At 56.9% G+C, this 25,568-nt stretch overlaps 8 protein-coding genes across 8 annotated transcripts; 6 read left to right on the plus strand and 2 right to left on the minus strand.

Moving 5' to 3' along the window:
- Positions 1-1,541: 1,541 nt before the first annotated feature.
- Positions 1,542-2,996, plus strand: BKCO1_3400054 (fad-dependent pyridine nucleotide-disulfide oxidoreductase; the record flags this gene model as incomplete). The annotated part of the gene is made up of 1 exon (XM_020274673.1): positions 1,542-2,996. The coding sequence occupies one exon, from the start codon at positions 1,542-1,544 to the stop codon at positions 2,994-2,996; it is 1,455 nt and encodes a 484-aa protein (XP_020129243.1).
- A 638-nt stretch (positions 2,997-3,634) lies between these two features.
- Positions 3,635-4,961, plus strand: BKCO1_3400055 (2-nitropropane dioxygenase; the record flags this gene model as incomplete). Its single annotated transcript, XM_020274674.1, has 4 exons — positions 3,635-3,677; positions 3,727-3,809; positions 3,898-4,626; positions 4,719-4,961. The coding sequence occupies 4 exons, from the start codon at positions 3,635-3,637 to the stop codon at positions 4,959-4,961; spliced, it is 1,098 nt and encodes a 365-aa protein (XP_020129242.1).
- Positions 4,962-5,846: 885 nt separating this feature from the next.
- Positions 5,847-7,180, plus strand: BKCO1_3400056 (concanavalin a-like lectin glucanase; the record flags this gene model as incomplete). Its single annotated transcript, XM_020274675.1, has 2 exons — positions 5,847-6,247; positions 6,319-7,180. 2 exons carry the CDS (start codon positions 5,847-5,849, stop codon positions 7,178-7,180), a joined length of 1,263 nt encoding a protein of 420 aa, XP_020129241.1.
- Positions 7,181-9,089: 1,909 nt separating this feature from the next.
- BKCO1_3400057 (uncharacterized protein) lies at positions 9,090-9,977 on the minus strand (the record flags this gene model as incomplete). The annotated part of the gene is made up of 2 exons (XM_020274676.1): positions 9,090-9,155; positions 9,231-9,977. The coding sequence occupies 2 exons, from the start codon at positions 9,975-9,977 to the stop codon at positions 9,090-9,092; spliced, it is 813 nt and encodes a 270-aa protein (XP_020129240.1).
- A 654-nt stretch (positions 9,978-10,631) lies between these two features.
- BKCO1_3400058 (atp-dependent dna ligase domain-containing protein) lies at positions 10,632-14,615 on the plus strand (the record flags this gene model as incomplete). Its single annotated transcript, XM_020274677.1, has 1 exon — positions 10,632-14,615. One exon carries the CDS (start codon positions 10,632-10,634, stop codon positions 14,613-14,615), a length of 3,984 nt encoding a protein of 1,327 aa, XP_020129252.1.
- A 983-nt stretch (positions 14,616-15,598) lies between these two features.
- On the minus strand, positions 15,599-17,506 carry BKCO1_3400059 (dna damage response protein rtt109; the record flags this gene model as incomplete). The annotated part of the gene is made up of 1 exon (XM_020274678.1): positions 15,599-17,506. One exon carries the CDS (start codon positions 17,504-17,506, stop codon positions 15,599-15,601), a length of 1,908 nt encoding a protein of 635 aa, XP_020129235.1.
- Positions 17,507-17,697: 191 nt separating this feature from the next.
- On the plus strand, positions 17,698-18,667 carry BKCO1_3400060 (rnase iii domain protein; the record flags this gene model as incomplete). The annotated part of the gene is made up of 3 exons (XM_020274680.1): positions 17,698-18,139; positions 18,214-18,446; positions 18,515-18,667. The coding sequence occupies 3 exons, from the start codon at positions 17,698-17,700 to the stop codon at positions 18,665-18,667; spliced, it is 828 nt and encodes a 275-aa protein (XP_020129221.1).
- Positions 18,668-21,673: 3,006 nt separating this feature from the next.
- On the plus strand, positions 21,674-24,301 carry BKCO1_3400061 (uncharacterized protein; the record flags this gene model as incomplete). Its single annotated transcript, XM_020274681.1, has 3 exons — positions 21,674-21,940; positions 21,996-22,300; positions 22,363-24,301. 3 exons carry the CDS (start codon positions 21,674-21,676, stop codon positions 24,299-24,301), a joined length of 2,511 nt encoding a protein of 836 aa, XP_020129222.1.
- Positions 24,302-25,568: the final 1,267 nt, after the last annotated feature.

A 25,568-nucleotide genomic window follows, 5' to 3' on the forward strand; every position in this document is an offset into this window, starting at 1 on the left:
ATTTGACCGTCACACAAACAAGACGGACATTTAGAGCAGCACTCCCTCGCTGATTTACCCCACTGGGTATTCCTTCGCGGATTTGTACCACGTTCATCGCGTTGATCCCGGGAATCTGTTTCTTGTGCTCCCTCTTCTGCAATCGCTCCCTTTATCTTCAGTCTTTTAACTGGATATTGAGTTACCGTACGGTAGAAATTTTACTCATGCCCCTTCCTGACTGCTGCTATTCATGAAAGATTTGGAAGGGGCGGAAAATGATTGTTCATTCGGTTAAACAGCCTCACATGCCTTCTCCGTGCTCATTCACTTTAAATACTGGTCATGGCAACGGAAGAAAGGCGACAGCATTCCTTACAACGTAGGCTACGTGCCTATCTATTTTGTTTGCAGCTCAAATATCTTGACACCTCCGACACCTTTTCATTTTCCCCAATATCTCAATCGAACTTCACGATGTCATTGAGGGACAATCTGGCGTGGTCAAGGCATAGTGAGGGCGAGCAGCTCACCTCTCATTACCGTACAATGCATGTAACTGTTTGGGTTCAGCCTGGCCGACGAAGTGCGTCGCCCTATTCCCGTCGGATTCGACCGATTGTGCCCGAACTAGTCAACTGCTTCATTGAACGCAATCCGACTATGCGTCAACTTTCTCGCGAGGATCCGCCTTCGCCGCCTCCACAGCCGCCGCCAAGTCCTGTGGGAATGGACTGAGTGTATGCAATGTAAAATCAATAGCAACTCGGATACTCAGCTGACTTGTCGTATGTACAGAAAAGCGAGCATGTTTTACTCTGCTTCGCCCGGCAAATCTTCAGTCCAAGCCACCTCTGTAGAGTCTATACTCTGCTGATCTGTGAGCTTTCCAGGAACTATTATCGCCACTCTTACGGTCCTGAACAAGCTTCAATTCTGACCCTTCTCTTTCCCTTTTAATCATTCATTGTTTTCTCCAAACACCATTTGTTCTCTCAAGGATACCATACTTGAATGGGGTTTCGCTCCTCTTGTAGCTGCCTTCTCATTTTCCTCTTCTCTGTGTAACGGAGTCGTTAGCTCAGCAAGGGTTACTGTGTAGCACGGTTTCACCACAACGGGGTGACAGTGGCGCGGTGTGCCGCCCGCTTCGTGCTTGTCCTGCACAGAGCTTTTCCAATGAATTTTCGCTTCTAATCGTGTACTTCGCATGCTTTCGTCAGTGTTCGCGAGTCTGCATAATCAGCCGCCAAGCCAGCTTCCATCGCTTTCGCAGCTTGGCTGACAACAATGGCCCTCTTTTGCTGCATTCGTATTATGTCCTTTGTCTCACACTCTCAGCCATGATTTCTCTACATATCCGTCAACAGCCGCGCCCCATCTCACAAAGCGCTCTCTGATACAGACCAATGCGGCCTCACTACTGCCATTTGGAGCGAAGTGCGTCGTCCTTGTCTCTATAAGTCTCAGCAATGATGCACTGAGTCGTCTCTGAAACGCCCAGCCTCGCGCTGCGTGTAATTCCCCGATCCTCACTTGACGACTATCTTCAAGTTGCAGGCATGGTCTATCAGGACGCGCTCGACATCGTGGTCCTTGGTGCGTCGTTTGCAGGTCTCTCGGTTGCTCACAACCTCCTGAAGAATGTCATTCCTAGCCTTCAGACGTTCGATGGAGCACCGAAATACCGAGTCGTGCTGGTAACACCGTCTAGTCATCTCTACTGGAATATGGCCGCTCCCCGGGCCCTGGTATCGGCTGAGTTAGTCCCGCTCGACACGATGTTCTCCCCAGTCATCAAAGGGTTCAGTAATTACTCGCCAGAGGAGTTCGCTTTTGTCCAAGGAACAGCTGGACTCATCGACACGGCTCAAAGAAAAGTCAGCATTACACTCACAACCAGACCGAACGTGGTGGACACGGATCAGCGCGGATCTACCGTGAGCACGCCCACTGAGAAGCCCACGGCGAGGACCAAAGGCAGCGTTTTCAAGACTCTGACCTACCACGCCTTGATATTCGCTACCGGGAGTTCCGCAGACTCGCCGCTCCTCTCTCTCCACGGCCCCCACGAAAAGACCCTAGCCGCACTGAAGGACTTCCACAAGCGCCTCCGCAACGCCAACAGCATCGTCGTCGTCGGCGGCGGCGCCTCGGGCGTCGAAACAGCAGGCCAGCTCGCAGTCTACTTCAACAGCACGCCACCCAAGCCCATCCTCGCGCGGCTGGGGCTGCGCAGACCGGCAGACCCGCTCGCATGCGACCCGCCGCGGCGGCCCAAGACCATCACGCTCGTCTCCGGGCACGGCCGACTGCTGCCGGACCTGGCGCCCAAGCTCGGCCGCAAGGCGGAGGCGAAGCTGCGGCGCAACCACGTGCACGTGCTGCACAACATCCGGCTGATAGCGGCGACGGAGACGACGGCGACGACGGACGGCGCGCGTCGACCGGCCGGGCAGACGGCGTGCCACCTGAACAACGACACGACCATCACGACGGACGTGTTCGTGGCGTGCACGGGGGTGAAGCCGAACACGTCGTTCCTGCCGTCGGCGCTGGTCGACGCGGCGGGCTACGTCCGGACGCACCCGTCGACGCTGCGCGTCGTCGAGCGAGCGGCCGGCAGTAGTAGTACGGGGCCGCCCCGCGTCTACGCCATCGGCGACTGCGCGGCGTACAGCAAGAACCGCACGGGCGACGTGTACGACGCGGTGCCGGTGCTGGCGCACAACCTGCGCAACGACCTGCTCGCCCACGAGCTGCGCCTGCAGTACCCGCCCGCCGGCGAGGGCACCGGCTTGCGGGACCGCCTCGAGGAGCTGGTCGACAGGCACTTCTCGCCCGATCCGACGGATACGCTGCTCATGCCGTGCACGAAGAGGGGCGGCGTGGGCGTCTTGTTCGACTTTGGGATCCCCAGCGCGCTCGTGCATCTGCTGAAGGGGCGGGATTACCGGATCGGCAAGGCGAAGGGCGTGGTGGAGCGGGGGATCAACCCGTACGGTATGGGCGAGTAGTGGGAGTGTACAAAAGGGCGGTGATTGTGCCGCAGGAGGGAGAAGGCGTTCCTGGCGTGTGGATTGGGGGTTGTCGGTTGCGGTCTAGCTTGCTTGTCTACGTCCGTAGTAATGAAGTAGTGTTTGCTCCTTACCTAGCGATGGCAAAGACCCTTGGGAGGGTCATCAAAAGATGCCGGTGCCTCTCGAGTGTCCCCGCCTCTGCGCGTTGTCCATGCAGCCCCACCCCGGCGAAGATCACGGCTGCCTCGTTGTTTCCGGCTCGGACGACGCAATAATTGTCCTCGGTGGCCGCGCAGTCGAGGGCGGTGGTCGGCGGTCCGGGGCGAGTCATTGGGCGGCGCATGTGAAGGGGCGCGTGCTCGAACCCCAGAAAGAGCAGCGGCCTCGGCTGTCGCTCGGTTCCTCCGCTTGTGGGGAAGGACGGCCCTACACCTGTTCTCCCTCGGATGCGACACCATGTAGACTAATCACCTTTCCCTACATCTTTCTTGTAGATTTTAGACCGTTCTTAGATTTCCCTTTCGTCACCCGCCGCCTTCTCCACTACGCCTTGGTTGAAGCGCTTGTCTTCGTCTTTGTTTTGAACCAGACAGTACAGCTCTCCTGCTTACCGACGTACACGCGCAGCTGCCAGGATGCCTTTCAACACGCTTCTTACGCGCAAGCTAGGGATCAAGGGTGCGTTCGGCTTTCCGTGAGCCATGCGATCGAGGCTGACAGCCAGTAGTGCCCGTGGTGCAGGGTGGGATGCAATGGGTCGGATACGCAGAGCTGGCCAGCGCCGTCAGCAACGCCGGCGGCCTCGGAATCGTATGCGCTCTCTCTTCCAGTTCGCCGAGAAGCCGAGCGAGGTGTTTTGACAGGAAGCCGCAGCTGACGAGTTGTGTGACCGACACAGTTGACCGCTCTCACCCAGCCGACGCCCGAAGACTTGCGCAAGGAGATCCGGCGATGCAGGACCATGACGAAGAACCCGTTCGGCGTGAACCTGACGCTGCTGCCGGCCCTGGTGCCGCCGGACTACGGCGCGTACGCCCGCGTCATCATCGAGGAGGGCATCAACATCGTCGAGACGGCGGGCAACTCGCCCGGGCCGGTGATCAAGCAGCTGAAGGAGGCGGGCGTGACCATCCTGCACAAGTGCACCACCATCCGCCACGCGCAAGCCGCCATCCGCCTCGGCGTTGACTTCCTCAGCATCGACGGCTTCGAGTGCGCCGGCCACGTCGGCGAGTCCGACATCACCAACTTCATCCTGCTCAGCCGCGCCCGCCAGTCGCTCAAGGTGCCGTTTATCGCGTCCGGCGGCTTCGCAGACGGCCAGGGCCTGGCAGCCGCCCTCGCGCTGGGAGCTGAAGGCATCAACATGGGCACGCGCTTCATGTGCACCATCGAGGCGCCGATCCACAACAACATCAAGGAGGCTATCGTGAATGCGCAGGAGACGGATACCCAGCTGGTGATGAGGAGGTGGAAGAACACGACGCGCCTGTTCAAGAACCAGGTCGCGAACGAGGCCGTCAAGATTGAGAAGGAAAGCAAGGAGGGCAAGTTCGAGGAGATTGGCCCGTATGTCTCGGGCAAGCGGGGTAGGCAGGTCTTCCTCAACGGTGACAAGGATTTCGGAGTAAGTCTCGGCTCAGCTGCACATGCATCTGATGCGTGCTCAGCGCCCCTCTTTTGCTGCAGATGCTAATCCTCTTTGTACTTTTCCTACAGGTCTGGACGGCGGGCCAAGTTATTGGGCTGATCCACGATATCCCCAGCTGCGCTGAGCTGGTCAGCCGCATCGAGCAAGAGGCTATTGACACAATCACCAAAGCGTCATCGCTGTACGTGGCAGAGGGCCAGGTGCCAAGAGAGCCGGGCCAGGTACAGCAAGGCGGGCGAGAAGGCAAGCCGGCGCAGAGTGAGCGGAATCCGACCGCCGAGGTTTGGGGCGTTGGCAAGAGCAAGCTGTAGATGCAAGATGTGTTTTTCGGTTCTATTATGAGACAATAGTAAGGATTTCACCCTGCGTTGGCCGTCGGGCCACGTTCTTGCCGGTGAAGCTAGATTGGGGTTGTCAAGCCACCAACGGGGTATCGTGCCGTCATACATACAGCGGGCCCGCTCGGGATGCTGGCCTGTTGACAGGTTTTCAGAAAGGCGTGCGCCGGGGTGAGGCTGGGTGAGCGGTTTGCGGGCGGCGCAGGCGGCGCGGGCGGCGTTGGACTCGCTACTGAGGAGCGGTCAATGCAGGGATTGCTTCTTCAGCGGACCAGTAGAGGCAAGCGTTAACGGCGGGCTGAGATGGTACCTGCAGCTGGGCGGGCGGTTGGACGGCAGCGGGCGGGATTTACTGGCTGGACCGCCGGGTAGGTTGGGCGAGCGGCGCGTTGTTGGCAAGCGCCCAGGCGGCACAGCACCAACGGTGCCTGCATTCGCCCTACAGGCCCCCACTTCGCGGCCCACCTCAGCACCGGTTGGCTCGCCAGTGCGATGCGAGGTGATGGTTTGCACGGGTTTGCACAGGGGCGACATCGGGCTTGCCGAGTGTGGCTCGGTCTCCACGTGGAGCGACTACCATGGTCGCCTGGCCCGCTGCTATAACAAAACTGCTCTTTCCTTTGCTGACATCCGCAACCGTTCCTGGCCGTTCCACTGTCCTTCGAGTCTTCCAGGCGCCGCCGCCGCTCCTTGAGAAGTCCAGAGCTTCTAGACGTTCCTTTTCAACAACACCCCGCTGCAAGCAGCGCACCCACTTCCTCAACAGAGGCCGGCACCCAATTGCCCTCTTTTCCTTTCCTTCGCTGCCTTCAAGCCCCAAGCTCCAGGAACGCTCCCTCACTCCAGGCACATCTGATCATGCATCCATCCCGCGGTCTGCTCTCTGCCGGCATGCTGGCCTGTGCCGGCACTGCTCTGGCCCAGCTCACCTTCGAGACCGATGCCACGCTGCACGACTATCCTTCTCTCAAGGACGGCAGCGCCAAGTACAACCCGCCGTGGTGCGAAATGGGCTACGACAGCCTCGATCTCAACAGCGTCACCTCCTACTGCTCCATCGACAAGACCACCTGCGGCGCCTGCTTAAATGTATGCGGCTCCAAGGGCTGCAAGTACCTCCTGGCCATGGACAGGTGCACCCGCACCGACGGCCAGCTCGACATGAGCGTGGGCGCTGGCCAGGAGATTGGTGGCGCCACGACCGGTCACCTGAAAGTCAAAGTCACGCAGGTTGATGCCTCCTACTGCCAGCACATCTGGTAGGTGCCTCACTTCGCCGCGGCCCACTGCATCAGCCACGTGTAAGCTTCTCGCTAACATTGTCATGTAGGAACGGCCAGATGTTCTTCTCCTGGCAGGTTCCCTCTGGTAGCTTGGCTACCTTACAGTCCATGATAGTCAATGGGGCAACGACCGCCAGCTACCTGGACCCTGCCACCAGAGTTCCTATCATTACTTCCCACCAATCTTCTCCGACCCTTGCGACCACGACCTCTTCTACCGAGGCAGCGCCTACCACCAAAGATTCCGCGCTTGAGGAAACCGAGGCCGCCTCCATGTACTCTACTCCTACTAGTTCGCAGGTCACCTCTGAGGACCTTGCTCCTGTCGAGACTGCTTCCTTATCAGCTGAGACGTCTGCCTCCTACTCCGTTCTGTCTGAATCTGCGGCTATTTCAACAGATGCCAGCAGCGACACTGCTACCGATGTAGTTGCGGACTCCAATGACAGCGGTGAACCTACGACGACTGAGAACGAGGCATCGGCTCCAACTACCGATGGCTCATTGGCTGGTGAGTCCGAAGACTATACCACACTCACAACCACAGTCCCTGGATCCACCATTTACTATACCATCACTGGTTGCCCGCCTGGAGCCACCAACTGCCCCAAGTCACTCCAATCCATTGGCACGAGCACCTTGACCAATACCGTCGAGACCACTGTGGTCGTTTCTACCTACGCTACGCTCTATCCAAGTGGCTCCACAGAGACGGGCGACTCCGATGACTCGCTTGATACTCCCGACGCTAAAGCATCCTCGGGTCTCTCTGCAGGTGACATCACGGAGAGGCATGAAATCGTGGCACCCGCGAAGCGGTCCAATGCGCCGGGTTATACTGCGAGCAAGAGCTTGAAAGCTATCATGGCACTGATCGGCCTCAGTGCTATAGTCATCATGGCGCTGTAAGCTCTGGCTGTCGCATTCAAGCGTTCTGTGGACAGAGGGCTGTGGACGAAGATACACACAAAAAGGGAACGAGATTCATGACTTCACGACAAAAAAGACGCCTATCAGCAGCCGGTGCCGACCTTTTCTTTCACTTCATAGCAATCATCTGTCCGCCGATCTTTCCTGCCAGCATGGGATTGATGGTAAGACTCTACTTTTCAATTTTCTTTCTCCTTCCAGCTGAGCCAAGCTCCTCACGCAATATAGCTTGCCAGCTGATGTTTTCTCCTTCTCATCACCTTCAAATGTTCTCAAGCGACCGGTAGTCAGCTGAGGGTTCAAAGGTCTGCCCAATATGGTATATAGATTCAGCTTTGCGGCTCCCCCTTTTGCCTTTTTTGGGGGGTAGCGGATGGAAATGGATGGATTCGGGGCGGTACCCGAACTGAGATCGCGCAATCCAACAATCCATACTTTGCCGCCATCTCCATTGCGTTTTTGCCGAATGCAGTGATATGAGTGTAATGCAAGTGCGGTATTATTCTGCTTGAGATTTTCCCTCCCCTCCTTTTCGGGGAGAGTCGGGGGATTTACCTAACTTCATCAAGCCCGCGGGGGTTGCCGAATCATAGTGTGATGGAAGTTCGTCATAGTGATGAGGGCCACGAGGGGTCTCGTTCGCTTGCGACATATATTTCCGGGTACGGAAGAGCGGCTCACGGTTAGCGCTATTGGTCATCACGCCTTGTTTTAAACTCGTGTGTTTGTTTTTGTCTATGTGTCCCTTCGCTCTCATCTCGCCAAATTCAACGAGGCTCTTTTGATGGCGATGGCATCAGTGCTAATCGTATGATGCTGATAATGATGATGATGACGATGATGATGCAGAGTAGCGAGCAAGCAGGTGAGCGAGCGAAAGGGATGCGGGGGCTAGAACATTGTACGCGCGGCCCATTCAGCATGTTTAAGATGTGGTTAGCGCTAACTGATTGGTGGTTCTGATATGTCGTGACTGTTGCGAGAATGGTCCTGATGAGGCTCATCAAATTCGAATGGTATTTGTTTCACTAACTTCCCAACGTGCGATGGAAGAAGATAAGAAAGGGCGTGACTTGGGAGGTTGGGGCATCTATTGAAACTCAATACTAATGGATTACTCTTTCAAGGGTCTATACAAGAGAAGTATATACGCGGCACTCCCAATATGTACGCGCTAAACCCTTTTTGCATTAACTCAGGCGGCTTCATCTAGTTACCGGTGCTATCGACTTTCAACAGCGTCCTGTCAACGCGTAGAACCTCGTTGGGGCTACCGTTGCCTTTGGCAAGGCTGTTCCGAGGAGTAACATTAATACTTGCATGGCTCGGTAAAAAAATATATCTGGGACAAGTAGGGCGGGCAAAGTACGAGTTCGGGATAGTCCAAAACTATTGGTGAAGGGCGGTTTTCTGTAACCTTCAATAGGCGCGAGCAAGGTTTGGCTACGTGGCAGAGTACGCTTGGCCTTACTATAGCGTGCGTATACTTCAATGTGACTTCAGGGTGTAAACTCCGGTACTCTGGCCAACCTGAACGGGAAACTATCTTGTCTTCCTCTTTTTGTCCCCCTATGCTGTGATTCTGAGACTTTCTCGTGAGAACAAATGGTTCGAAGACTCGTCATTCTTTCCTCGTCGAGGAATTGGCACTGTATGCTTGTTTGATGCATCATTCTCATTCTTCCATTTATGTTACTAATTTCTGTCATATGCACATGAACCAATTTACGTATATCGAACACCGTCCCGTTAAAAGAACGCACATTACATCTTACCAAACAAGTATCGAGGTCCGGGAATGATACAGGGACTTACAATTTCCTCATGTACTTTACCTTTTTCGAGCAGGCGAAAAACGCAACGGGTCTTAGCACGCCCAGCCTTTGCGTTAGAATATGAACGGCAACAGCCGAGACGGTGTCTGTTTCTTGAACTTCTTCCAGTCCTCGCCATACTACTTGCGGCGTCAGTGGCAGGCACGGGCACAGACATCACAACGACAGTCAAGAGAAAACGCAAGGTCACTCACCCGTCCCGAACAGTAATTGTCCAGCACCGGGATCGCCCTGGTCGAAAAATCCCACAGGTAGAAGGCGCCGAAAATGGTGCCCATGACCCAGCCTCCGCCAGCCATGGCGAAGCCGGCGCGCCAGAGAGAGTAGCCGCCGTAGTTGATGTGGCGGGCTAGCGCCCACAGGCCGCCGGTGTAGGGCTTGCCCTCGTTGGCCGGGTCGGCCTTGAAGCGCGCGCGCTGCATCTCGGAGATCCACTCGACGGCGATGCCGACGACGTAGAGGACGCAGCCGGCGGCGGCGGCGGGGGCGAGGCTGCTCTCACTGATGTCGTGGGGCGGGTTGGCGGTGGAGAGGAGGGAGGAGCAGAAGGCGAGGGTGTTGATGCTGTTGACGACGGTGTTAAAGATGCCGACGGTGAGGGCGGCTTTTGCGGGGAATTCTTCGCGCGAGAGGAAGGTCAGCCAGTGGATCTGCTTGAGCGAGGAGCCGACGGCCATGGAGAGCAGGGCCAGGCGCGGGGCGCTGAGGTCGAGCACATCGATGAGATGGACGCCGGTGCGCAGCGACAGGATTGGGGGCGGGCGGGCGCCGAGGCCGACGGCGTCGAGGAGGTTGGAGCCGAGGCCGTGGGCGAGGATGGCGTATTGGAGCAGAGGGTCGAGTGCGCGGAGGCCGATGAAGATGGCGGTGCCGCCCGGAGTGGACTTGTAGGAGCCTCGGGAGATGAGGTCCATGTTCCGATCCTTGAAGGAGCCCGACATTGTCGACTGCTGTTGGTGTCGTCGCCGGTGAGAGTGCGGTGGTCGGGCGGGCGGGGATGCAAGCGGCAAGTCGAATGCGGGGTGGGCGCGCGCCCTGTATTTAAAGGAAGCCACGATCCATCCCTCCTGCCGCCTGTCTCGAAAAGCACCTGAGGCCGGGCGGCAACAATTGCTCTCGATGGGATTAGGTCACCGGATCGGGATGTGAGGGATTGATGGGGTGATGGCTGTGCCCAATAGAAACGCTGGAAGCTCCGAGAACTCGCATCAGCGCAGGCTGCACGGAGGATCCAGACGACCAGAAGAAAGTGGCAGAAATGTTTCTGGAAGGAGGTACAAGAGCTGACGTCGATTCATTGTCCGAGCGCCCTTATTTCCGGCACATGACCGCGCGGTGGTTGCCCGACAAAGAAGACGCGTCTTTTCGCCTGCCCCGCCCACTCTCTCCCATCGCGTCCACCCGCGCAAATCACCTCTCTCCCCTCTCCCTCTCTACACCTCACCACCAATGCCCCATGTCCGCGCTGTATAGGCTGTCGCGGCAGCCCTAGCTAGCACCTTTCTACCTCTACTTACGCGATACCCGTAGACTTACCTTGTTTCACCATTTCTTAGACATTTTGGATACCCATTGGCTTTGCATAATCCGTCGCCATGACTTTCCGCTTCACTTGGATCTGCGATTTACTCCAGGCCATCGAGGACATTGAATGCCGCGACCCCCCTTACCTTCCCGACCGCAGGCGCGTGCTCGTGCGCACCACCATTGAGCGCTGGTTTCGATGCCATCGCAAGGACATTAACCATCCCGATACCGATGGTGCCGCCATCCTCTCTACCCTATTCCCCCACACACGCACAGACCGTGTCTACAACATCAAGGCGCCTAGGCTGGAGAAGCTTGTGGCCCGCTGTCTCAGTTACAGGGCCGAGAAGGTGAGGGAGCTGGGCGCCTGGAGACTGCCGGGCCGAGGAGATCTTGGTGCATGCCTCGAAAGAATTGAAAGAATCCACGATAGCGAGCCACTACCTAGGGGCGATGCCGTCACAGTCGAGGAGGTCGACTGCGGCCTTCGCGATATCGCCTCACAAGTTCGATTCTCCAGCCCGGCTGTGCAAAACCATGTCTCCGCAGACCTGCCGCAGAACATTCTTGCCCATATCCTTCTGCGCATCCACTCACGAGACAAGAAGTGGTTCGTCCGCTTGTTTCTCAAGGACTTTGGCCGCGTCGTCTTGGACGAGAATCTCGTCCTCGGAGAGTTCCACTTCATGCTCCCGCCCTTACTTAAATTCCAGAACGACTTTGATGCCGCCATGATGCTGCTCAAAGGACCGCTGGCTCGATACCACGCCAAGCCGGACCCTTTGTCGCAGAAGCTCATGCTTGAACAGGCAGCCCAACATCTCAAGCCCAAGGTCGGCGTCAAGATCGGCAGGCCTACTTGGTACAAGGCCCGATCGATGAAGAACTGCCTGGACATGGTTGGCGATGGCACCTGGGTTATTGAGCGCAAGTACGACGGCGAGTTTTGCGAGGTGCATGTGGACCTAGGCAAGAGCGAACCAATACAGATATTTTCCAAGAACGGCAAAGACGCCACCAGGGACCGGAAAGACCTTCTTCCAGCAATCAGGGATAGCCTAAGGCTTGACACTGCCGAGTGCCAGTTCAACTCAAAATGCATCCTGCTTGGAGAGATGGTCGTCTTCAACCAGCTTGAGAACGCAGTCGTGGATTTTGACAAGATCAGAAAGCATGTCTCGAGGTCCGGCTCCTTTCTTGGTATCGACAAAGACTCTCAGCCGCATCCATACGAGAATCTCATGATATTTTACTTTGACATCCTTCTTTTGGACGACGAGGTAACCATGGCGTTGCCCCATACAAGGCGGCGAAAACGCCTCTCTGATGTCGTTACAAAAATCGAGGGCAGAGCAAAAACCGTCGAGTGGAAGCCCCTGGACTTCGCAGAACACATTTCCAGAAAAAGCTTGCTTTTCCACTTCTCTGCCGCTCTGCTTTATCGCTGCGAGGGTCTAGTCTTGAAGCCAAACGGCCCATTCTTTTCGCTGGCACGGGACGATACTGGCAGTTGGTGCCGGGGGTTTATCAAGCTCAAGCAGGATTATATGACTGATATGGGCGGTGCTAGAGACCAGGCAGACTTTGCAGTTGTAGCAGCCAGCTATGACGTGCACGAGGCGCAGAAGTGCCGACAGACAAACCTAAAGTTCACGAATCTCTACCTTGGATGTCTGGTCGACGACGGTTCGTATCGACTAAGACCCACGTTCAGAATCGTCGCGATCGTCACGGCATCTCACTGTATTCCGCCGAAGGAGCTGGAGTACCTCAACCAAATTGGCCAATTCCATTGCAGAGAGTTCGACGAAGACGATCCACTCCAACAATTCGCAATCCAATGGGGCAAAGCCCCACTTCCCTCCGTGGTATTCACAAATCCTCTCGTGGTTGAGGTCCTTGGCAGTGGTTTTGAGAAGCCGCCCAACGAAAACTTCTATATGTTACGGCATCCGCGCGTCCTCAGAACTCACATGGACCGCTCATGGGAAGATTGCATTACTATGGAAGGTCTCGCTCAAACCGCTCGCGAAGCAAAAGAAGCTCCGCCGGACGACGATCCACAGGACATACGAGACAAGGTCAAGTATTACATGTCAAAGCTCAGCCGATCGCGTGACGGCAGCAGCCTTGACTCGAGGAAGACTACTACCACCCTGCTGGCGACTCTCAAAGATGTAGGCCGTAACTATACCTCTGTCACGCCGAGTCCTGCAATAATCTCCAATCAGTCAAAAGCGCTGCAGCACTCTGCATCAAGTGAAGCGTCCGTCAAAACGCCGAGCCCTGCGACAGCTCTCATCAAGGCCAGGCGCACCACGGTAAATCCCATAGTCACTGCCAACTTTGCAAAGGGAGTCACGCCTGTGTCTCCGCAGTCGACACAATGGACCCAGACTATTGTTACTTCTCCCGTTTCAGCCGGACATCCCGCCCATCGAACATTGTCCACCATTTCACCACCAAAACGAACTTTTGCTGCATCAGATGCGGTTCCTCCTGTCGCAATAAGGTTTAATTCTGCAAAGGCACCACCAGCACGAGCAGATTCCGAAGTCTCACCATATAGCGATGGCCCAAACACCACGCGTCTGAGACAGCCGCAGCCGCAGCCACACCTGCTTCAAAGCCCCATTCAGAAACCACCTGTAAAAACCCTAACGGAGAGACATGGTAGCAATAAGGATATCTCAGTGGGCGACGATGCAGCCGGAGAGAAGTTGTCATTATATGAAGAACGAGAAGCAATTAGCTTGCAACAACACATCAATGGATTAAGGAGACAAAACTCGAAGCAGAATCCATCCAAGAGACACAAGACCATGCGACCAGATTTGAGGCCGCACGCGTGTCCTCCTAGCGAAATTACAGGTTCCTGTTCCAGCTCTGCCTTTGCACATTCTCGCATTGCAGCACCGCTGAAGAGCGCGATGGCCAAGGTTTCCCCCGGGCAGCAAAAAGATGCCGAAGACATCATTTCGAAACAACGCACCTTGAAGATGACTGTATCTACAGAGAGGAGCACGGAGCCCGAAGAAGGGCTTCCCACGCGGCCGCATTATACTGGTGCTTCGGCATATATGCTCCCGCCAATTCCCATGTTGGCCGGCCATCCTATGCCAACACCTCCTCAGTCTTCGCCAGATGGCCCGATTTCCAAGGGTAACATCTCAGCTACAACCCCACGATCGCTTTTTGCAAGCCCTCCATCTTCTTCACCCCCGTATCCACCAACTGCAGCAACACCACCAACTATTAGCGGCAAGGAAAATACCCAATTCACATCAAAAACAACAGGAATCAACAGACTCGATAGCACAGCTCTGCGAGTCCCCACAGAGACTCCTGGGAGAGGACTGAAACGTCCCGCCACCGGCTCGGTCGACGACTTTGCCATAGGCGCTACCCCACGCAAGATTCCCAAATGGCGCTCCTCCGTCTATGCTCGCCCCAACCTTCCAGCATCAATTCCCACCAACAAAAGCAACGGCTGCCGCAATACCAGCACATCCACTACTGCCGCCAAACCGTCCTCATCGACTTTCGACCACAAGGCCATCTTTACCAGCCCCAATACACCCCCTCCCCTTCCAATACCATACAACCTCGCTCAAACTGTCATCTACCTCGCACCCTCCCTCCGAAAACGCCACTACCCTCATCACCCGCTTCACAACATTCTGGTAGAACACTATTCGCCCCACGTCCCAATCATCATTAATAACCTCGAGCACTGGCGCCGCGGGGATGGCTTGCAGACGCAGTACGAAAGTCAAGGCAGCACCGTCCCCGAGAGCCAAGCATACGACGGGTATGACAGGATCGCTCTAGTCGATCCGACGATGGAAGATGAGTGCAAGGAGGTCGTCCAGGGGGTGGAGGGGCTTATTGGCGCATTGGGTGGCAGCGGGAGAGCCAAGGAGGGATCAGTGGGGCTGTTTGATTGGAGAGTGTTGGAGGAGTTGGTGGAGGCGGCGGGTGATGAGGAACGGGAGAAGGGCGTTTGGATGCGGAGATTGCGGGGTGCCGTGGGGATGGTACGCTCATGTTAGAATCCATACATATGCTCGTCGCTTATCGCGAGAGCTCCCCCCTTTCTTTTGTTACATGTGCCGCGTGCGTCTGATGGGTGGAGCGCGATAGAGTGATCGCGTCCAGGCGTGTCGACCATACTTTCACCCCCACGTTCACATGCCTGTCACATGCTTTCGCTCCCCGCCTCTTTCACATCCATCAAGGTCTTGCAATAATGGAGTAGTAACGCCCTCACTACTACACAAACAGCCCAATCGCTTGTCTCCTTGACCACCTGTAGAGCACCTTTCTAGCGTCTTATCGGATGCGGCTGAAGGTGGGTTCCTTGGTTTGATCCCGAGACGGTGCCATTTCTTTTCTCCTTATCTTGACGCCATCCTAATTTTTGGTTTAGCTTTTTTAGGAGTCAACGTGGTGTTCTTTTAGATTTAAATTCAACCCATAGCTTCTGCGGTTTGCATATAACTCTGATGAGCATGCCAGTAGGCATTCCCTATCCAGGCCACGGCTACCTGCTTGAGGTCGTTTGCTTGTATTTATTTGGTTAGCTAGGCATCTTGCCGCATCCTCTTGATTTATATATACGTTTAGGTTATTTGAATTCAACTTCCCTGCTTGAGTCTGGTGCAATATTTCCGGCGACAGATGTGGGTGCGCTCATTTCTTTTTACATCCCACGATGGATGTTTTACTAAGCAGGTAACATCCACTCCAGTTGAAAAAAAAAAAACGTCGCATTCTGATTTGAATCGCTAGAGGCTCGAAAACGAACTAGAGCCGATTCCAAGGTATAAAGTATTAGATTCCAAGCGCATAAACCCGCATCGGCAAAATTGTGTGGGATATCCAATATTCGACCCACCAAGCCACCAAGCTCTCAAGAGAAAGATAGAAGAGAAAGAACGTGAGGAGATAAAAAAAAAAAAGAAGCTGGATGACGATCCAACCAACGTCTTAGCACGAAAAAGAAAAGGGAAATGAGGAAGTGCAAGCTTCCTACTCACGCCTTCGGTTTCTTCCGAATCAAAGTACTGCTCAAAACGTTGACGGATTCATCATCTGCCGTAGCTACCGCCGGCCTTTCGGCAGGTTGTATGGTAGCCGGGGGAGCGTCATTATCCCCCGTCTTCGGTTTCTTCCTGACAAGCCCCGAAGACAGCACGTTAACACCGGCTACTGCATCATGCTTGGCATTTGGTGCTGGTTGCTGCTGCTGCTGCTGCTGCTGCACCGCACCCTCGGCCCCGCCCTTCCTCTTCTTCCGCACCATCGACGTGTTCAGCGTGTTAACCGCCTGCCCACCGCCGCTGCCGTTCTGCGCACCATCCGCAGAAGTGGTGGCAGTAGCAGCAGCAATTGCAGAAGCATTCCGCCCCACGACGGCCACGCCCCACCCGGTAGTTCCTCCTCGCGAGCCTAGCACGGCTACCTCCTCGATCCACTTACGTGTGCTGACGACGGCAATGGCGCGCTCAGCGAAGTTGTGGTTTAGTAGTAGGTCCGTTGCACGCTTGTAGTCCTTCTCGTCAAGAACGAGGGTGCCGCGCGAGTGAGGAGGCCATACGTAGTAGAGCGACGATTCGGGTATGGAAGACGAGGAAGGACCGGTGGTGGAAGAAGCAGATGTTGTGGTCGCATTGTCGGGGTTCGATGTTTGGGAAGAGCTAGATTTGATGCGGGGCAGGCGGGGAATGATAGGTCCGGTGAGCTTGCTGGAGCGGCGGCGTGGTGTACGGGATGAACTTCGGGTGGAGGAGGACTTGTTCTTTTTTGGGGGAGTCGTGGGCGGCTGGGCAAGCATCTCAGCGAGGGAGTTGGTTATGGGTTGTGGCCGGCCCAGCGGGCCGATCGCTGTGCCTTCTGCATCATCTGACGTCTCCAACGTGTTGCCGATGTCTGCGGGTGTGAAGACCACCCAGATGAAGCCAACGAGCCGCCCGGACGAGCACTCTTGTCGGAAAGACATCATCTCCCAGAACTGCTCCAAGCTCCGCACGCTCCGCCACTGACCCGTCCCGCGGCTTGGGCTCGTGACGGAGGCGTTGCCGCCGTCGGGCAGCTCATCGTCCAACTCGTCCATATAGCGCGACTTGGGGTCGTCGGGAAAGTGTGGGATCAGGCAGCGCGGCGGCGCGGCGGGATTCCGCGAGATATCAAGCAAGGGGTGACCATGCTTCCAACGCTTCTGCTCGGGAGGGTCGGCGCGCACGCTGGGCGGGAAGAAGCGCAGGGTTTCGTTGCGCTCCAGGCCTGGGATTAGCAAGTGTCCTTGTGCGGTTGTTTGTGCCTTCTCCGCCGTAGACTCGGTGGAAGGTGTGCCCGACGCTTCTGCAGTGTAGGCGCGCAGCACCGGATCCAGCACCCTGCACCACCACTTCACCAGTGCTGTGTCGTCGGCGACGTGCTTTTCTGCATTCTCGATGCTGCCGGGGAAGAGATATTGGTCCTGGGCGCGCGCGAAGAGGGAGACGACAAGGCGCGAGGTCGGACGCTGACGTTGCGTGACGAGCCAGGACACGAAAGTGGTAGAGATGGCACGGATGGGCGAAGAGGTTGTGCGCGGAAGCTGGAGCAGCGATAGGTAGCCGGTCGAGTCTGCTTTGGATACGAAGATGGTTGTCAGATGCGATGTAGTGTAGATTAGCACTTCGATAGCAAAAACCAAGATCTCGCCGGCTGCCTTCTGGTCACTCTGCTGCTGCTCGTCATCAGGCGTGACTGACACGTTCAGAAAGTGCGACTCGCAGTAGGTGCGCTCAGGACGCGCGCCTGGCGGTGCTGAGAAGATGGGTCCGCATTTTGTTGGCGGCGTTGAAATATGGTAGCAGGTAAAATTGGCGCCCTGTGGCAGCACCTCGGCCAGCAGGTCGCCCAGCGGAACATGGCCTGTGAGGGGCGCGTCTGCCATGTCGAGCGATTCGGGGGAGGGAAAAGAGTGAAGGGAGCTGGGGCTGGGAGCTGGGGCTTTTGGCGCGGCGCGTCTTCATCATCGGCGAAAAAGGATCGCCGAACTTTTTGACCTACAGTGCACCACACCTCACGCGCTCCACCTCGTCGCGGCTACTCACCACCGGCTCTGCTGCCGCGTCTTCCGTCCCAATGGCCTCGCAAACTCCTCTCCGGCCACTTCTTGGCACCGCCAGGACGTTCGTCCGCCGCTCCGTCCGCCCGTCGCAGTCGCCCGCCCAAGCCGTCGTCTCTATGGCCGCAGCATCGCCGTCCACCACCGACATCGCTTCCGCCCGCCACTATGCCACCCCCGCCCAGATCCATGATACCAAGCCCGCACCGGACCCGGTCGATGTGCCCCGATGGAAACAGACGCCCCGCGCAATGACGGCGCCCATCAGGCTACGGCCCGTCAAGCCGGGCAACGAGTGGACCGTCAATGAGGACCCGCGAAAGCTCGACGATGCCTACACACGCATGTTGGGCAAGAGCGCTGACACCTTCTTGTCTGAGGAGATCAAGTGGCTGGCGGTGACGCATAAGAGTTTCGATCACGGAAGGCGAGGCTTCAACGACCGGCTGGCATATCTGGGTATGCGGACAAGTGCACGACGTCGCGTGCAACAATTTCTTATCAGGTGATCAATTGGTTAACGACTGCTGCAGGAAAACGTATTGTGGAGCTTCAAACATCGCTGGCGCTGTTGAGCATGCCTAAAGGCCCTGTCGCCGCGAGTAAGGGCGACGCCTACGGGCGTGAGCCTTTCCGGCACAGTCAGCTGGCCGGGTTTCAGAATCTTTCCTCGAGATCAAAGGAGAATGTTCTGTCCAAGAACAGACTGGCCAACCTGGCTAGAGAATACGGCTTTGAGGCTGTCATGCGGTGGAAGCCTAAGAAGGTGAGTATTCCATGCATGTATATATAGCTCCGGACTTCGGACCGACTGACTCGATTTGATGGAACTAGGCGGACAACCTTCAAGGCTCTGGTATAGATGTTGTTCTCGTACACACTTTGTATGCCATTATCGGTGCGCTGGCCATGCAGAAGGGCGGCGACGTTGCAACCAGGACGGTTAGGAGCAGGATACTGGCCCCGCTTGGTGTCTCCAGGGCATGAGTTTTACGGCTCTGTACCATAGAAAAATGTACATTTAGTTACGGCAAAGTACGTGCCGGTCGGTCGGAAAAAAATGGGAATCGTGAGCGCATTTTTGGCACTTCTTCACAGGTACCTGCAAGCCCTGAATTATTAGCGGGCGTTCCCGGACTTCCGCATCAGGTCAAGAGGCTGCTCTAATAGAGCAGATTGTTCAGCCGCCGCCACTTTTGCTAGTGTCGCAATGACATTTGCTCGTTGGCGCTGGGCTGGAGCACCCCTTTTACAGAGCATTGGTCTGCAGCAGCACGCCAACATCTACCAAGACCAAAGCCTCCATGGGGGGCTGGAGCTGAGGTATATTGAACATAAGATGACGATTGCGCGTCACCAGAGCTGGGTTCCATATCGGTATGCATCCTTCAACACCAGGTGTCATTTCTCGGCTGTGCTTCAGATTGACGGGCCCTGCCCACTCTGGTGGAGCGATTCCGAGCGGATCCGCAATAAATACTCGCCCTTACGATCACATCCGGGCGAAGCCAAATCTCAGCATCTCCCAGTTACTAGGCTACCTAGCGAGTTCGCCACTGACGATATGATGTAAAGTGGGAATTGGGGCTGCTCCAACGACTCAGCGTGAAATGTGTGTTAGAATAGTGTGGCAAATGTGTGGTTCTCTTTTCCTCCGGGATCCTGAAGTCTAAAATTGCTTGTTTCTTAGCTCCGCAGGGCACTGGGAGGTGCTCCAATACCTCGGTCAGTAGTTCAGCCCTGCTACATGTTTCAACGGGCCGGCGTTGTTTCAACTTCGGCCGAGTGGGATCAGCGCATCATGATGCCCGTACGGCCGGTGGCACTCAAGCTCAGCGGAAGAGCAAAAGTCATCAACAGCAGGAGGGGAAGATCCATGTAAGGCCATTTGCTGAGGCGAGGACCCCTCTCATCAAACGAGGCAAGGGAAATACGGAACAGCTAGATTGCGATTCAGGACACGCACCACCGGCAATTTGTAGGAGAGAGAGAGAGGTTCAGCGGATGTCTAGTGTCCCTTGGAAGCCAGTTACGAGGGGAGCGGGTGCCGACATGACCCTGGATCCAGAGCGGTATTTCGTTTACTCCTAATAGACGTTGAGCGCTAGCCTCAGCCTGCCAGCCATCGCAGATTCGCACCACGTAGTCGTTGGGCGGTGCGCGTGTTGGACCAGGAGAAGCCGAACGGGCAGGCGCGGGGAAAGGATAGGGTGGTGACGGCAACCTGCCTTTTTCTCCATGCATTCCTTGCACTGACTGATAAGCGGCGTGTTGAGCAGCGCACAGAAACGGTTATAGGAGCCTAACCACGGCGTCGGGACAGGCTTGGCGCGCCCGGGGAGTGAGCACGCAAGCAAGGAGCAAGATGAGCCACGATAGGGCGTTGCCTGTTCTAACCCGGCATGCAGCAGAGGCACTCGCATGGGCGCGAAGCCAGGGTGCGCGCCGGCGAGGAGTACCGGAGAAAAGCGGCCACTCGGCCAGCACTGCAGCCGTGAGCCCACGCGCCGGATGCACATAGGTTTCAGATGAGCTTGTCCTCGACAATCTCTCGCCATCAACCTGCGGCTGCGGGACGCAAGTCTCATTCTGGGGCGCACGGCATCACGCGTCGCCGGCGGGCCGTCTGTGGGCTGACTGCACGCTGGTTACACGAGGCCGCCCCGCCGTCTCACTGACCTTCCGCTGTGGGCAGGCAGTTGACGCGCCCCGGCTGCGAGCACGCAAATGGACGCGATCTGCGCGGGAAGGCGCAAGAAGCTTCGATGGGCGGCCCGGGCAGTCAGCACAACCTACGGACTACACCTCTCGCCATTTTTAGCCCGCCGTTGCTAAATTCTGACAGCAGCCAGCCAGACGCGTGTCTGCTAGCGGCTCAACTCCCGTGGATGGCATTTCAGCTGCCCAGCTGCCCAGCTGCCCAGCCTGTGAGCTGCCCAGAGCCAGCGTCCCAGCGTCCCAGCCGCACCGCCCGCCCGTCGCATGCGCGCAGCAAAGCTTGACCGCTCCGCACGACGCACGCTGGCTTCTGGCGACCGCTCCCCTCGCGAGCTGCTCCGCGCTCCTTGCAGCGTGTGCCGGGGGCTGACGGCCGGGCAGCACAAGATTGCAGCGGGCCCGCCAGCCGAAACGGTGGCCAGGGGCGGACCGAGCGAAAAGGGACGCCGGGAGGAGCGCAGCCGGCCTGGGACCGGCGCCGCCAATGGCGCAGGCCGCGACGTTTATCCAAATCTCAGCGCGCCCGTAGCGAGTCTGTCCGTGACAGCGGAGTCGGCGGAGTCGGTGGGCATGAGGGGCGCCAAACATGGGGATTGGACACCGACGCGGGCCCTCCTGACGATCTTGCCGTCATGGCGACTCTGCCACTGATAGCAGCGCAGGATCGGCGCGGGAGGCGGCCCTGCGTCGCGTTGCCTCAGGTAGAGCGCCCGCCGCCCGCCGCCGCCGCCGCCGCCGAGGGGCGGTTGCGGAGAGGCAGTGGTGCCGCGGCGTCTGTAAGGCACAGCAGCGCAGCTGGCAGATGACGCGTTTGGCGGTGCTGGCGCAGCCGACCCGCGGGCGCGATGCCGGCCAATGGCGGGCGGCAGTCCGGCGGTCGAAACGCGCCGCGTTAGACCTGCCCTGTGCTGCCGGGATCCAGGGCGTTTGGGCGCCTTGATACAGCGACGAGGGGGCCCCGTCCGCTCGGCCCTGGTGCCCCCAAGCAGCCGTGGCAGTAGCGCGGTGGTGCTCCTCGAACGCCGCCGCTGAAGAAAAACCGCCAGCACCCCCCAATCCCTGCGCGCAAGCCTCTCCAACACCTGTCCTCTCGCTGCACAGGTTCGACCGCGGCCCGCCCAGCCTTTCAGCCAGACACCGCGACATGCTGGCCTAGAGGACCTCCGCGCTGACCGAGCCTCGACCTGTCTGATATCGCGCCGACCGCCGGCTGCGTTCACTCTCTTCTCCCAGCCTACCACCCGATCCTAATCCGCATATTCCCACCCGCCCAGCATGCTAGTCTCGGCCGTGGGACCGCGCAAGCTGGTCCTTGTGGTCTTCGTCGCCGTCTGCCTGCTCTTCCTGTCCCTGCGCAGCTCCTTTGCCACAAACTACCTGGACGACCGCGTCGTCTCACTCGGGAACGCCGTCTCGAACGAGAAGTACGCCGCGGAGCCCCCGCAGGAGCACCTTTCGTCCGAGGACTCTTTGCCGGCGCAGGACGCCGTCGAGGACACTGACAAGGAATGGCACCAGCAATACTCTTTCCCATCTTCGGCGGTAAGTTGACGCCCTTATCTCGCCCACGTCGAGCTGCGGGCTGATTGTCCTTTAGGCCCTTAAGGAGAAGTCGTCGACCTCGCTCCCCGCTGCTACCGAAACAGGCGCCGCTTCGTCCTCGACACCAGCTGCGAAGCCGGGCTCTGGCAGCAGCTGGCACGTTTTCCACGATGTCATCAACACGAGCAAGGAATCGGGCATCACGCAGACCAAGAAGCTGTCGCCCGTCTCGAACATGCGTCAGTATCTGAACAAGATGCTCGTCTGGAGCCGCCCCGAACCCGATCCCTCGCATTGGCCGGCTTACCAGGACTACGTTACTCGCGATTACGACCCCAACAGATGGGAGGCATTCCCAGCGTAAGTGTCTCGCTCTCATTCGGAAATAGCATCAAAAGGCCACGATAATAACCAGTATAAAGTGAACGCGGCTATTACACGCAGGGCGTCAAGTCCCTCAAGAAGGCCACGGAGCCGAAGCCGTACCTCCCGTACCCCGAATACAATGGCCCTGAGTGGAAGAAGCAGTGGAAGGGTGACTACGTGGCATGCCAGGGCCCGCGTGGAAAGCCGCTCAACGAGAGTTACTTGGATTTGGTCAAGGCTTACCCCGAGGTCTCAAGCCAGTTCCCGAAGCCCTCGACCGGCACGATTGAAGGGCTGGGTCTAGATGCAAACGTTTGCTTCGACCGCTATGGCCGCTACGGCGCCTACGGATTCGGTGCTGATGAGTACGATCTGCCCGATTGGGAGCCTGTCCAAGAACAGCAGGTCATCTGGCGCAAGGTCAACTGGGGAAAGCTGCAGAACCAGTGCGTCGAGCGCAACCACGAGCGCTTCACACCTCAAGCTCGCACCAAGGAGGTCAATTTGCAGCCTGGTCTCGATATCCCGGAAGTTGATGTCGACACGCTGAGCAACCCTGCGTACAGCACCGAGCTCACTGCTCGTGAGATGAAGGGCGAGGTGACACAGAAGTACCACTCGCGCACTGCCATCCTGATCCGGACCTGGGAAGGTTACACCTACACCGACAACGATCTTCAGGCAATCCGTGCCATGATCCAGGAGACTTCTCTTTTCTCCGGCGGTGAATTCCAGGTGTTCCTCTTCGTGAACGTCAAGGACCGCACTGTCCCCATCTTTGACGACCCGCAGGCTTATGATGATATGCTCAAGAAGGTCGTTCCCACCGAACTTCGCAGCATCTCTATCCTTTGGAACGAGGATATCTGCCAAAAAGCGTACCCCGAGGTTACTGATTGGCAGGTATACTGGCACCAGTTCATGCCTATCCAGTGGTTCAGCAAGACGCATCCGGAGTTCGATTACGTCTGGAACTGGGAGACCGACGCCCGTTACACCGGCCAGCACTACCACTTCCTCTCCAAGATCCAGGACTTTGCCAGGAACTCGCCCCGCAAGTATCTTTGGGAGCGCAACAAGCGCTACTACATTCCCGGTCTTCATGGCGATTATGAGACCTACTTCAACGACACGAACCAGGCTGTTGAAGACGCTTGGAGCCAAGGCTCTGTTCCCAGCCCTGTTTGGGGACCGCAGCCTTACTCTCCCATGCAGACTCCGGTGGGGCCGATGCCGCCCCATGAGATGACGGCCGACGACTACGAATGGGGTGTTGGTGAGGAGGCGGATCTCATCACGCTTCTTCCCATGTTTGACCCGGTTCGCACGTACTGGTCTTACCGCGACAAGATCTGGAACTACATTCCTGGCCTCCACCCTGATTTCAGCGTCGACCCGTACGACAACGCCTACACGGACCCCCGTTTCGTCACCATTCCTCGCCGCATCTTCATCAACACGGTCGCACGTTTCAGCAAGCGCATGCTTCACACGATGCACATTGAAAACAAGGTTGGTCGCTGTATGCAGGCTGAGATGTGGCCTGCGACTGTCGCACTTCAGCACGGTCTCAAGGCTGTGTATGCGCCTCAACCCATCTGGTTCGATCGCGTGTGGCCACCGCACTACATCGACGCCATCTTCAACGCCAACTTGGACGGTGACTTCAACCCAATCGGATGGTCGGAGGGACCCGACTCCCCTTACAACGGTGACCGCGAACACAACTACTATGGTTGGTCGTGGTATTTCAGCTCCCGCTTCCCCAAGGACATCTACAGGAGATGGTTGGGCTGGAAGGTCAAGATTCACGAGTGGGGTGAGCCTGAGAAGATTGTCGGTGGCCAAGAGGAGGAGCACGGCCAGGGCGGCGAGCGCGTCAAGGTTGGTGGTAGCGACAACAGAGACTCGGAACAGCCGATGGTAGGTGGGCGCATGTGTCTACCTGGCATGCTGCTGCATCCTGTCAAGAGGATTCAGCAGGGCGAGATCTGAGAGGCATGATTTTCGATGTTCAACGTATCATTTGCGCAGTATCTTTGGAGGGGAGAAGCAACATGCTGGATGCGTTACGACGCCTCACGCTAAGGCGGTCTTTTTGGGTCCCTTCTAGCCAACCATCCTCATAAGGCATTCAATTTCCGACACCCCGATCTTCGGCAACCACGATATCACCCGACATTTTGGCCGCTTCCTCCCCGGCACTGATCTGCGCATCGCGCGCCAAAACCCGCGCGTTCTTTTCTTGTTCCCTGTACACACCCTCATACTACAGTACGGCATCAATCACCCATATCGGCGTTCCATGGCGTAATGAACCCTTGTTTTTTTTTTCTTCTTCTTCTTCCTTCGCATGCTCCGCATTGCATCCCGCCACGCGCTGCCGAGTACTAGCACCAAGGACTACCCATAGGCTAAGCACCTTCACCAGCCGCTGGTTGATGGTGTTGCTTGGTCTTTCAGACTATTAAATTTTGTATAAGAAAAGGAGATATTACGCGGATGGGTTATTGCACTTCTTTCAAATGATGGGTTAAAAGTCTTCTTGGTCGCTTTGGTTACTCCGGGCTGGTTTGGATTTCACCACTTTTATTCCTTTCTCCCTTGTGCATGGCAACCAAAATAGCAGAGGAGAGGGAATGACGGAGCATAAAGGAACAAGGAGTGTCCGATAGCGGATGGTGTGGCAGCGGTGGTAGTAGGCGAGGGAACGAAGGTGACCGATGGCAGTATGAGCGAGTTATGCTAGTGGAGCCTTTACAGCAAGCGAAAGACTTTTTTTTCAAGACTCCTGTCGTTTTCTCTCGTGATGATTTTCTGATAGCCGGTGGCGAGCGAAGGAAGAGTGGCGAACCAAGGGGGACTCGCAACATTTCATCGGAGTTTGCCATGTCAACCCTTTGGATCGTACACGTGGAATTAATATTTTGTGTTGATCTTTGCTACTGCAGGAGTCCAGCTGCTATTCCGTCGGTCACTGTTCAAGTAGACGGTGGCATCTTCCGGATGGCACGCACGCGGGGGCCAGAGTCACTTCAACAAATGCAACCTACGCTTATACACACAGCGTGCTGGTTGGGTCAGACGCGCAATCCACAACTAGGGCTAATGGAGACAGGTCCGCGTGAAAGGATTCCTCTGGCATTGTTGCGGTCTGAGGACAGGGTCTATGTTCCGTGGATGTTGGTTCTTCGGTGTTGGTTGTGTGCGTCCATCATCCGATCTGGCCCCAGGACTTGTCCGGGTCGTCGCAAAAAGAGGA

Source organism: Diplodia corticola, assembly GCF_001883845.1.
Source record: "Diplodia corticola strain CBS 112549 chromosome Unknown scaffold34, whole genome shotgun sequence".
NCBI classification, from domain to species: domain Eukaryota; kingdom Fungi; phylum Ascomycota; class Dothideomycetes; order Botryosphaeriales; family Botryosphaeriaceae; genus Diplodia; species Diplodia corticola.